The sequence below is a fragment of the Peromyscus maniculatus genome, chromosome 8, assembly GCF_049852395.1.
Source record: "Peromyscus maniculatus bairdii isolate BWxNUB_F1_BW_parent chromosome 8, HU_Pman_BW_mat_3.1, whole genome shotgun sequence".
Lineage (NCBI taxonomy): Eukaryota > Metazoa > Chordata > Mammalia > Rodentia > Cricetidae > Peromyscus > Peromyscus maniculatus.
In genome coordinates this window covers 4169844-4182500 of record NC_134859.1, presented here as the reverse complement: position 1 = coordinate 4182500, position 12657 = coordinate 4169844, and the positions used below count along the sequence as shown (strand labels likewise).

The 12657-nt window shown below is 44.4% G+C and overlaps 1 protein-coding gene across 2 annotated transcripts in view; it reads right to left on the bottom strand.

The window, feature by feature from the left end:
* The window catches only part of Txndc11 (thioredoxin domain containing 11), a 70345-nt gene extending 59382 nt beyond the window's left edge, over positions 1–10963 (bottom strand). Inside the window, exons 1-3 of one of the 2 annotated variants that reach the window (XM_006983900.3) lie at positions 10592–10963; positions 5599–5815; positions 376–473 (exon numbers count right to left, since the gene is read on the bottom strand). In XM_006983900.3, coding sequence (XP_006983962.2) covers positions 376–473; positions 5599–5815; positions 10592–10839 — 563 coding nt within the window. In that variant the 5' untranslated portion in view covers positions 10840–10963. Of the gene's footprint in view, positions 1–375; positions 474–5598; positions 5816–10591 lie in introns of those variants that run through there. The other variant, XM_042283526.2, reaches the window with a different exon arrangement.
* Positions 10964–12657: the final 1694 nt, after the last annotated feature.

The window sequence follows — 12657 nt, the reverse complement described above, 5'->3', positions numbered from 1 at the left end:
AATTCATACTTTTGAAAATAATGCTGTAACATACACTGATATAAACATACACTGACGCTCACAAAAGTGTGAAAGAACAATTGAGGAAATAACATCACTGTTTAATCCATCTCTAGTCAACAGCTAGAGGGCCCACATGGACATTAACAGAAAAAGACAATCAAAACACACTGGTCACTCATGGCTGGCATAACCATCAAATCCCTTGACATTTTTTTTTTTAATTTATTTTTGCCTATCTGTATTTTCTCAATTTTTTACATTGACTATCTAATAATTTTGCATAGAAAAAAAAAAAAAAAAAGAAAGAAACAAAGTTTCACTGATAAACTGATGAATGTAGGTGGGACTAGAAATACCACCACAAGTCCTTACCTCCGATGATACAGATGTATTACAGGAAAATAAAAGAAATGCTTCTGTTTTCTGCATTTTCCCTGGTTCCACCAGCAGTTAATTGCCACAAATAACACCTGCAGAGGCAAATAAGGTTTCACATGACTATGAATAGCAACTCAACAGTTACCAAGACTTCTAACTGTAGAAACAGAACTAGCTCGCTGAACCGCCACAGAGCAGGAAGTAGTAAACAAAAAACAAACTAGCTGTTTCAAGCTTTTGTTGTTTTTTTGAGACAGGGTTTTCTCTGTATAAACCACTCTGGCTGTCCTGAACTCACAGAGATCTGACTACCTCTACCTCCCCAGTGGTGAGATTAAAGGTGTACATCACCACACCTGCCCGTTTCAAGCTTTCAGAGGTGACATTTACCACTAAAATAAAAGACAGGCCTAAGTGGTAGCTCATACTTGTAATCCCAACCCTGGGGCATGGGAATGAGGGGTGGGGGTAAGGGAGCTGACTCAGGTGAATTGCCATGAGTTACATACAAGCTAGCTTGGTCTACAGAATGAGGTCTTATCTTAAAAAATGAAAAACAGGGGCTAGAGAGAGAACTCAGAAGGGCACTGGCTGCTCTTCCAGAGGACATGGATTTGATTCCCAGCACCCACATGGTGGCTCACAACTCTCTATAACTCCAGTAGCTCCACTCCACTGCTCTCTCCTAGGGCGTCAGGCATAGGATGTACAGACATGCATGCAGGCAAAACACACATACACACAAAAAGTAAAATAAATCCTTTTTTTAATGAAAAATAACCAAGTGTGCTTTTAATACTAGTCCTTATAAGGCAAAGGGAGGCGTATCACTGAGTTTGAAGCAAGCCAGGTCCACATAGCAAGTTCCAAATCAGCCAAGGCTACATAGTAAAATTCTGTCTCAAAAATACATACATAAATTTCAAAGAAAAACCCTTCTCCATAGTTTAGCTAGTACTCTGAGTCTGTCAAAAGAGGAAAATTATTTGTTTTTAATGTTAAAATGAACAAGCAATACTTTGGAGGGATTTGATTTTAATTTAATTTTATTATTTATTTATTTATTTAGGCAGGGTTTCCACACATGCTGTAGCATATATCTACACATCACACCTCCAACATACCAAAAAAAACAAATAAAAAGCTGGATCAGGCATGGTGGTACACACCAGCACTCGGGAGGCAGAGACAAGTTTGAGGCCAGCCTGGTCTACAGCGTGTGTTCTAGGACAGCCAGGGCTACACAGAAACCCTGTCTCAAAAATAAGTTAGGCCTGGAGAGATGATTCAGCAGTTAACTGCTCTTCTAAAAGACCCAGGTTTGTTCCTGGCACCCACACGGCAGCTCACAAACATTTGCAGCCAGTTCAGGGTGTGCAAAGCTTCTATGCGCACAGGGTACCATGTGGTGCAGCAAAGACATGCACATGCATACAATAAAAACACCTTTCTTTCTTTTTTTTTTCCAAGATAGCATTTCTCTGTATAACAGCCCTGTCTGTCCTGAAACTCACTCTGTAAACCAGGCAGGCCTTGAACTCACAGAGATTCACCTGCCTCTGCCTCCCCAGTGCTGGGATTAAAGGTGTGCACCAACGAAATTGCTTTCTGCCTACAAGTAGAGTACAAGTGCTCAAACTTAGTGGGGACTCTTCAGAGATTTTAGGATCTATTTCTTTTTTCTTTTTTTTAAACTTTTAGCTTTTATGTATATATTTATGTTTGTGTACGTGTATGCTGTGTGTGTCCCTGTACCCTGTAGGCCAGTACAGGCAATTGTGACCTGCCTGACATGGGTCCTGGGACCAAACTCCAGTCCTCTGAAGAACAGCAAGCTCCCTTAACCACTGACTCATCTCTCTGGCCCCTTAGTCCATTTCTAAGGGAGAAAAAGCAATAATCATTACCTATGGTTGATGTCTCATTTTCTTTACTTAAAAATAGGGTACAACCTACCATCTTGCTAATTTGACTAAGCAAAATGGCTCAAATGATTTTTGCCTGTTTCTAAGAATAAATTCAGTCTCTTTTCCCTACTGTGCACACAGACCCATAAACTCTCAATTTAGAAGGAACTGAAAAGAACAGGTTTGGTCACTGTGGGTACCACAATCCCTACTGTATGTCACTGTGGGACCTTAACAGACTGCTAAGCCCCTGCAAGCCAGAGGCCCTGCTTAAAAAAAGTCAAGGCAGGGGTGGAGGATTTAGCTCAGTGGTAGAGGATTTAGCTCAGTGGCAAGGGTTGGGTCCTCAGCTCCAAAAAAAAAAAAAAAAAAAAAGCCAAGGCTAAAAAAAAGCATGAAGGACTGTTGTAAAGATGAGCATGGTACACAGCTCACAGAATACTACTGTTACTATTCCATTATTCAAGGCACATTGCTTAAACCAGCCACAAACAACACTACTTTAGCATGAACCACAGTCGATTTCCCCTTTGCTTCCTACCTGGGAGACGACCTTTGTTCTCAGATTCAAAGAACTGGGGAGTAACTAGGAAAGTGGTGCTTTCTTTCATGCTTATATACTACATGCTTGCCCAGGACTCCCTTGGAATTCCTGTTCCCTCCCTGAAAAGTTGATATGATATATGATATAATGACTTTTTTTATTTTTTTATTTTTATTTATTTATTTATTTATTTTTTGAGACAAGGTTTCTCTGTAGCTTCGAAGCCTGTCCTGGAACTTGCTCTGTAGACCAGGCTGGCCTTGAACTCAGAGATCTGCCTGTCTCTGCCTAACAAGTGCTAGGATTAAAGGCATGCATCACCACTGCCCGGCATGATATGACTTTCAATTTTCAGATTATCAGGCTTGAAACTAAGTGTCTTTACTCACTAAGCCATCTTGTCAGCTATATGTGTGTGTGTGTGTGTGTGTGTGTGTGTGTGTGCGCGCGCGCATATTCACATACCACAAACATAATTTATACATATATACACATACACACAGTCTTTTTTTTTTTTTTTTGGAGAGGGTCTCATGTAGCTTGGGCTGGCCTCAAACTCACTATGTATTTGAGGATGGCACTGAACTCCAGACACTCCTGTCACTACCTCCAAGTAGTGATTCTTCTCTAGAAATATGAACACTAGAAGGAATGTACATGGTATACTTTAAGGTATAAAATAGTTTTGAAAGGCTTTGTGAACCTAGACAGGATACCTAGGCACCATTTGTAGTAGTTCCTGTTTCTAAGAAAAACAGCTGAGAGTTCTGAATGAATTCTGCAGCTCAGGGGCTCACCTGTGTTAGCTCAAATCATGCTTCTCCAACAGCACAGGCCCTCGGGAATCTATGGAGTGCTTTTTGCTTGCTACAATGATTAGGCAAAGGTCCTGAGAGACGGCCTGCAATGCTCAAAACTGTTCTGCACATGTAAGAGCCAGCTTGTTATCTCACAGTGGTTTGAAATGCCTGCACTGATGCTGGAATGTCTGGTTCACTACATTCCAAACCCACAGTCTAAGCCCATCTTACATGTGAACCCAAGGTATGACTGTTATGTTCATGGAATTTCTCAGAAATGGGACTACTATATAAACTGAGGCAGAAAACTATCTAGTTCAGAACTTCAGGAGCTGCTTCCTATTGTGGACAGTCACTCATCACTTCACCATGGGCTCTGAGCCACCAGCTCATCACTTCTTACCGCAGACCACATCTGGAACTGTCCCGTTCACAGTGGCTCTGCATAAAGCATAATGCTTTGCCCATGTACTCACAACTAAAATATGCTAAGTTTTGTTTGTTTGTTTGTTTGTTTTGGTTTTTCAAGACAGGGTTTCTCTGTGTAGTTTTGGTGCCTGTCCTGGATCTTGCTCTGTAGACCAGGCTGGCCTTGAACTCACAGAGATCCGGCTGGCTCTGCCTCCTTAAAGGCGTGCGCCACGACCTCCGGCATTAAAATACTTAAGATTTAGCTACAAGTTACTTTTCCATTTTCCCACTACCTCTGCTACAATTAGTACACAAGTTACTTGGAAATTATATGCATAGGGAAGTTTTCTCAAATATGAGTTGACTCACAGGCAGAAAAGGGGCATCATAAAATAGTCATTTTCAGGTCTGTGTGGAGTGGTACACACCTCTAATCCTAGCACTTGGGAGAAGAGGCAGAAGTATCAGGAATTCAAGACCAGTCTTCACCACATAACACACTATCTCAAAAATTAACTGCGCTGGCAACTGACTCAACAGTTAGGAATACTCGATGCCCTTTCAGAGGATGGGGGTTCAGTTCCCAGCACCCATTTGGTGGCTCACAGCTATCAATCTGTAACTCTAGTTATAGGAGATATGACACCATCTTTTGACCTCCAAAGGCACCAGGTAAACATGTGTGGTACACATACATACATGCAGACAAAACACTCATATACATAACATTTTATATATCTCTCTGTGTGTGTAAAAACACACACTTTTCTTTTCTTTTTTTTAATTAACCATAGGGCCAGTGAGATGGATGAGCAGATAAAGGCACTTTGCCACAAAACTTGGTGACTTGTGTTTAATCCCTAGAAACAATAGAAAGGCAGGAGAGAACTGATTCCCAAAGAGCTGAACTCAGGTCATCAGGCTTGGTGAAAAGTACCTTTAGTCTTTTTTGTTTGTGTGTCTGTTTTTCAAGACATGGTTTCTCTGTGTAGCCCTGGCTGTCCTGGAACTTGTTCTGTAGACCAGATAGGCCTGGAACTCAGGGATCTGCCTGCTTCATCCTCCTGAGTGCTGGGATTAAAGGTATGTGCCACCACACACAACAACTGTTATTTTTTTTTATACATAAATTTTTCCTGTAGAAATATTTAAGTAGCTGACTACAAAGTAGACAAGAGAACTGACTCCTCAAAGTTTTCCTCTAACCTCCACATTTGCACCATGGCCTGTATACCACTTACAACAGAGAGATAACAAGCCACATAAGCTGGTCATGAGAGAGCTAAGATTCTTGGTCTTGCCTCTACCGTCTTCAGCGCTGTAACACGCAGCCTGCTATCGTGGGTGAGCACATACTCCTTCTGAAGCCAAAGAACTGGTTCCCATTCTTGCCACTCTGACCATCATGACAGGACCCTTCTTGCTTCTTCATAGGCTCTGTACCTGACAGTCTCCAGAGTTCACCTAGCCATCACTGCCAGTCTGGCACAATACCTCTGAGGGACCATCCTCTCTGATACACAGACTTGACTCTTTGGTAGAAGGGGTGTATTACCTGATCTGAAAGCCGGCTGGCTGCCTGCTCAATTTCTGCCCTGGCAGCGATGGACTGGCCACACCATGGGGCATAGAAGAACAGCAGCACTACCTCGGAATCCCGGCGAACATGCTCGGCATAGTCCAGCTGCCCCTGGAAGAGGTCAAGGACTGGAGACCTCGAGGAGAAAAAGCTGACAGGCGGCTTTGCTGGTATTATCACATCTTTTGCTCGACTAAAAAAAAGTAAACACAAACAAGATTTCTCAGCTTATGTTCTTCTTCCATTACAGCTTTGTGTGGAAGGACAGAGAAGAATTCTGCTTTGTTTTGGATTGGGTTTTGTTTTAGGGAAAAGGGGGTCCAAGACTGGGTTTCCCTGTGTATCCTTGGCCGTCCTGGAACTTACTCTGTAGACCAGGCTAACTTTGAACTCAAAGATCCTCCTGCCTCTGCCTTCCAAGTGCTGGGATTAAAGGAGTGTACCATCACCACCCATTTTGGTTTTTTGGGTTTTTTTTTGTTTGTTTGTTTTTGTTTTTATTAAAGGCCTCTTTTGAATAAGAAAATAAGAGTTTGAAAGTCACTGTACTAAAACAAAAAGCAATACTCTGTGCTAGGTAACACCTGACTGGGACAATGCAGATGTTGGGTATTGTGCCTGCAGGTGTGGGCTAAGAGAGCAGTGAAGAACGGCATGATCTACAGTCTCCCCTCTTTGCAGTCTGACTCCCCACACAAGCCACTGGTGTGCTCCCTAATGCCCACATTTACAGCTGTCTCCACTCTTAGAAAACAGCATTGGTTAAGTGGAGTTGGCCTATACCTATGCAAAGCATCCAGGGAAAAGCAACAAGACTTCGAATACAAATAATAATTCAGTGGTAAGAAAGATGAAGAGCAAAGCAAGAGCCTAAACTAGAAAGGTTCCCCACAGTCAGAGGGGCCACAACTCTCCCATCAGGTGCATGTGTACAATGCCGGAGCATAAAGCCCTGAGCACAGTGCCCTAAAACAATACAATAACCCAAAAGAAAGTAAAAGACCAAAGAATATGAATAAAACACAGAAGGGACAAATGAAAACAAGTAGCAAGAAAACTCAACTATACTGATAACCACAATTAATTATAAAAGATTAAGCCATTCAACTAAGAAGTGACTGTCAAATAAACCCCTAAAAGAGATACTTTTTAGAATATAAAGACACAGAGGCCGGCACTCAGAAAGCAGAGGCAGGATCTAGTGCCAGCCCGGGCTACACAAGGAAGGATACCTTATTTCAAAAACCAAATAAATGAATGTCAGTAGTAAGCATTAAGGTTGGCATGATTCATCAAGTGAATATTCTTACAATTAAATATTACTTAAGTTGAGGGAAAATACAAGACAAGGGCCAGCAAGATGGCTTATCAGGTAAAGGTGCCTATCACCAAGGATGAGGATCTGGGTTCAATTCCAGATATTCACATGGTAGGACAGAACCAATTTCTAGGAAATTGTTGTTCTCTGACAACCATACATTCCCCACATAAATAAATAAATGTTGCAGTAGTAGTAACTTCAAAAATACAAGAAGGGGCTGGAGAGATGGCGCCATGATGAAGAGTACTAGCTGCTCTTGTAAAAGACCCAGACTCAGTTCCCAGTACCCACATGCTGGCTTACAGCCATCTGTAACTCCAGTCCCAGGAATCCAATGCCTTCTTTTGGCCTCTGCATGTACCATGTACACACGGTGCTCTTATATACATTCAGGAAAACACTCATACAAATAAAATAAAAATAAATAAATCTTTTTTGAAAAGGCAAACAAAAAACCTAATACTAACCTGATTGAATCTCAAAACAATTATGCAAAGTGAAAAAAAAAAGCTAGATATTAGAGGCCATAATAGAATGCCAAAACAGAAGGGGGAAAAAAAGAGTTCAAAGGAACAAGCTTACATAGTGAAACATTTCCCCATCGTGGTCTCTGCAGAGCTTTCTGCCTGTGGAGAATACTTTCCTAACCTGAAAACTGCAATCCCTTGCACAACTTCAAAACTCTGCCTGAGCAACTGTTCTTGTGCTTCTGACCCAGGCAGAGGCTGCTGCCAAGGAGCTTTCTTCCTGGAGGAGGAAGATGGCAAACAAACAGGTCTATAAACAATCAGTGATAAAAGCTACACAAAACAGCACTGTTGTGGGAGAACTCAGTATGGAGATACAGACACAGCAGCTTCTGACAAGGTGGTCATCAAGCAACTCTCAAGCTAAGGCCTGAATGACAAGCAGATAGATAGCCATACACAGTGGTGGAGAGGGTCCTGTGGAGAAAAAGTGGTACATTCTGAAGAGATTCTAAAGGCTGCTCATTCGTGGATATTCCTACCATTCAAATGCATGATCCATTAAGTGATGAATTGGACATGATGGCACACACTTACAATTCCAGCATTCAGATGGCTAAGCAGGAGGACAGTAAGCTTCAGGCCAGCCTGGGTTAAAGTAAGACCCTGTTCTCAAACACAAAGCCAGGAGGTTGTTAAGAGTGGGCACTGCTCGTGCAGAGGACCCAGTTCACTTCCCAGCACCCATGTTGGGTGGCTCAGGACTGCCTATAACTCAGGTTCCAGGGTCTCCAATGCCTCTGGTCTCTGTGGGCACTTGCTCTCATGTGCACACATCCACAGATACACTCTTATATACACATACACATAATTTAGATTTTTTTTTAAAGCCCAGCATGGTTATACACACCTGAAATCCCAGCACTTAAGGGGTAAAGCAGTTTGAAATCATCCTGAACTACATGAGATCCAGTCCAAAAACAAAGAAAAGAAGAAAAACTGTATGCTAAACATAAAATAATACAATCTGAGGGAAGTACATGTGACATCAACTTATTATTTTTTACTGATGGAAGAGTTCTTAAAGTTAAAAGCCAGATAAAACACAAACTAAACAAAAAAATCAATCAGGAAAGAGAAACATGGCCCTCTGCTCTATCACAGTCCCTCTAACGTTTTCATGTATCTCTCAAAATGTGCTTTACATTTTTCAAAAATTATATGTAAATCAGAGATTTCCTATAGCTTTTAAGCTTACACAGTAGATACAAAAAAAAGTTGGTTGTGAATAATAACGGCCTGTTTTTTTAAAAAAAATCTGTGCAAGATGTTCGTGAGTGTAGGCATTCACATGGTCTGTTCTCTCCTTCCACTATGAGTTCTGAAGCCAGCTTACAAATTCAATTCTTAGCGGGGCAGTGGTGGCTGGTGCACGCCTTTAATCTCAGCACTTGGGAGGCAGAGCCTGGCGGATCTTTGTGAGTTCGAGGCCAGCCTGGTCTACAGAGCAAGATCCAGGAAAGGCGCAAAGCTACACAGAGGAACCCTGTCTTGAAAAAACAAAAAAACAAAAAACAAAAAAAAACCAAATTCAATTCTTATATGAAATGTATACCTTAAACCTCCCTTCTGAAAGGCAGCTCTACATTCATTCGGCTTTATTCCTTATGCATATACACATTTCTCCTTCAAGTCAGGGTACAAGGAAAGCAAGCAAAATAAATGCATGGAGACTGAATGTCCATAAATAGATGTGGGCAAGGATTAGATACCCAGAAATGCACAATAATTCATTGTGGTTCAACTCCAAATCCACCTTCTTATATCGCATCTGCTCTGAACTCAGCTAAGCAAGATACTAAAGAAGGCAGTAATTTATTTCAGACCTGGACTATGAATAAAATTAAATTTTTAAAAAAGACCCTGTTTATTCTTCCTAAGTCTCTGTTCTCATTAAAGATCACGAAAGTGATATGCTGTTGTCTCAGATCAAACACTGTTTCCACAGCTGGACAAACTGGAGTGAGTAAGCTCCTTGAAGTGGGAAAAGGGCTGTTTTCTTAATTTGAATCCAAGTGCCAACTTGCAAAAGTCTACCTTGTAAAATACTTCTACATTTTCCTTGTGAAGACAATAAAATATGTGGTTGCTCAAGATAAAAAAATTCCGCCTCCAGGTCGGGCATGGAGACCTTTAATCCCAGCAGGAGCACAGCAGCTCGCACAAGGCAAACATTAAAAACTTAGTCCCTTTCCACTAAAGCCACCAATCCTTTGACCCATCGTGACCACAGGAACCTCACATTGTGTTTGTTGCATTCACTATGGACCCAGATAAATCTCCCTCTGGACAAAAGTGCCAAGAGGATATGACAGGTGACAAGAGAGTGTATAAACTGAAATCTCCAACGATGATCTGAGAAGCGTAACTGAAATATAAACTTTGCATTTATGCATTTCCTAAAAAGAGGCACACTAGCTTCCACTCTTCCTACACTAAACTCCAGCCTTTCCCAAGTTTCAAAAAAAGGCCAACCTTGTCCAGATTCCAGATCTTTGCACTTAACTGCTCTGTAGTAGACACTCTTGCCCCAGATATTCCAGCATTGGCCCCTTCCTTTCCTTGTGTAAACTCCTAATGAAAGTCTTTCTGCCCTTCCTACCCTCAACCTTCTATTCCCTGCATAGCACTTACTAAGGTCTCTGAAGTGTTTGTTTACTGTATATCACCTCAATGAAAATACACGAGGGAACAGGGATTTCTGTCTTCAGCATTAACAACTGCTGAGTACAAAGTGCTCACTGTCAGTACATCAAATGCATGCCTGGATTCCCAAAAGTGATTAAGACTCCTAAATGGCTTGCAAATCACCACACCGCAAGCATTAAGGGAAATGGAATTGATGGAAAAACAGAGTATAATGTGGGAAAGAATTGCCATGTGCACCCCCAGAAAAGGAGCTCAGAAACACGGCCAAACACCCTCGGTACAAAACTGTCAAGGGGCAGCACCCAGAAAGCTCTCCACTCGGAACAGGGACAGCGGGGGGCTGCGGCCCACAGGGGGAGGCCCACTTCCCCGCGGGAGACATCCGACCTCCGACCCCGGAGGCCCCGGGCTGACCCCGCGCTGCCGGGCTGGCGGAGCTCTGGCCATGGAGCCCGAGTCCCGGCAGCCTCACCTGCAGGTGAACTTGAGGGCGAAGAGCAGGGCGCAGCCAAGCGCCACGGCCCCGCACAGCAGCTCCGGCCGCCGGCGCGCCATGAGCGAGGCGCCGCGCAACCCGCGGCGCAGCCGGCCCTCCGAGGACGCCGCCGCCCCGGCCGGGCTGAGGGAGCCGGAGCCCTTGGGGCCGCCGCCGCCACCCTCGTCCTCGGCGTCGTCGCTGCTGCTGCTCCCGCCGCCGCCGCGGCCTCCGCATTCCGACATTACATGCTCCCCGTCGCCGGCTTTATACCACCGCTGCCGCCGCCTCGGGCCCGGGGACCCGGCCCCGCACGTCGCTCTCGGACCTCGCAAGCAGCGGCGCCGGCTAACCCGGACCCTCCACGTCAGCGACACTTCAGGGGCGCCCCGCCCACCACCCCAGAGTCTGCGCAAATGCACGCTCCCCCTGAAAGCCACGCCCCTTGGGACCACGCCCCCGCGCCTACGGAGTCTGCGCGACTGCTCGCAGCACTCGCGGCCGCGTCATCCTTTCACAGGTCCCTCCCCTCTTGTACGGACTGCGCAGTTTGCAGTCACTCACGCTCGGCCCCGCCCCCCATCCTGCGACTGCGCAGGCGCTGCACCCTCGTTCCGGATGCTAGTTGGCGATGTGTCCTAGCCGGTCCTTCCGTTCGTCAGTTGTTCGGCGTACTGTTGGGGTTCTACTCTTCTCTCCCTCAAGTTTCGGAGCCGTGATTGTCGCCAGTGCTCTGACCTACAGACCCTGCAGAGCATAGGTGCAATTTGTTGTCTCTGTTTTTCAGAAAGGGGGGTGGGAGTGGGGAGAAGGCAGGAAAGAGACGGAGACCTACCTGCACCAGAGTAATGGGTAGTAATAGCGCTTCCGCTCTCAGGATTAGATGAGGCGACTCATAGAAAGTAAGGAGTCCATTTTAGTTACATTCCAGAGTTCAAATCCACCGGGAAAAGACCACAGACTCATCCAAATTATAATTAAACGAGTTTATTCATTGCTGCTAGCAGAACGACAGCCTTAACGCCAAATCGAAGTCGTGCCGCCGTTCCGTAGAAGGGGCTAGAGGAAGGGTATTTTTAAGTGGAGACCACAATTATCGCGTTTTTCTGTAATGTGTAGCTGAATGGGAAACTGCTTCACTCCACTCAGATAGCTGTCCCTCTCCCTGTTACATTGCAAATAGGCGAGTTTACAAAAGCCAAAGCAAGCAGCTAATTACCTTGGCAGTTTACAATTCTGAGGAAGGGGACAAGGAATCAGATTTGCCGGGAGCTTATCTTTTAGGAATTTAGAATAGTTGCCTACTACAAAATAGAGCTTTCTTTAGCCATCACACAGTGTCCGGGTACTGCCTCTCCTGACTGCAGTCCTACCACCCACACTCCGTTTCCTGGTGGAAAGACAGGCTTAGAAAACTCACTTCACCGAGGTCAGGAAGTTGTGAGAAATTCTGACCCAAAACCGGCTTCAACTGAGGAACCTAGCAATCTACTGTAATCCCCTGGTAGCAATACAGGACAAACAAAATTTTGAGAGAAGTTGGGTGTAATGGCTCGTATCTGAAAGCCCAGCACGTGAAGGCAGTAGCAGAGGGTTGCCTCGAGTTTGAGACCTGGAATATGGCATGAGACCTTGCCTCAACCAAAAGAGAAAAATATTATGGCCATATGATGTATACAAAAAAACAAAAACTGAGGGCCAGAGAGAGCTCAGTAGTTAAGAGTGCTGTGCTGGGCAAACATTAGGACCTGAATTCAGATCCCAACAACCACATAACAAGCCAGGGCTGGTCTTGCACACACCTGTAACCCAGTACTCTGGAGGGCAGAGACAAAATCATGAGGTTTGCTGCTTCTGTTAGCTGTTGGGGAGATCCAGCTAGCTACAAGTTCAAGGTGAGACCCTGCTTTAAAGAAATAAGGCAGAAGCCAGACGGTGGTGGCTCGCGCCTTTAATCCCAGCATTCAGGAGGCAGAACCTGGCAGATCTCTGAGTTCGAGGCCAGCCTGGTCCACAGAGTGAGTTCCAGGATAAGCACCAAAACTACACAGAGAAACCCTGTC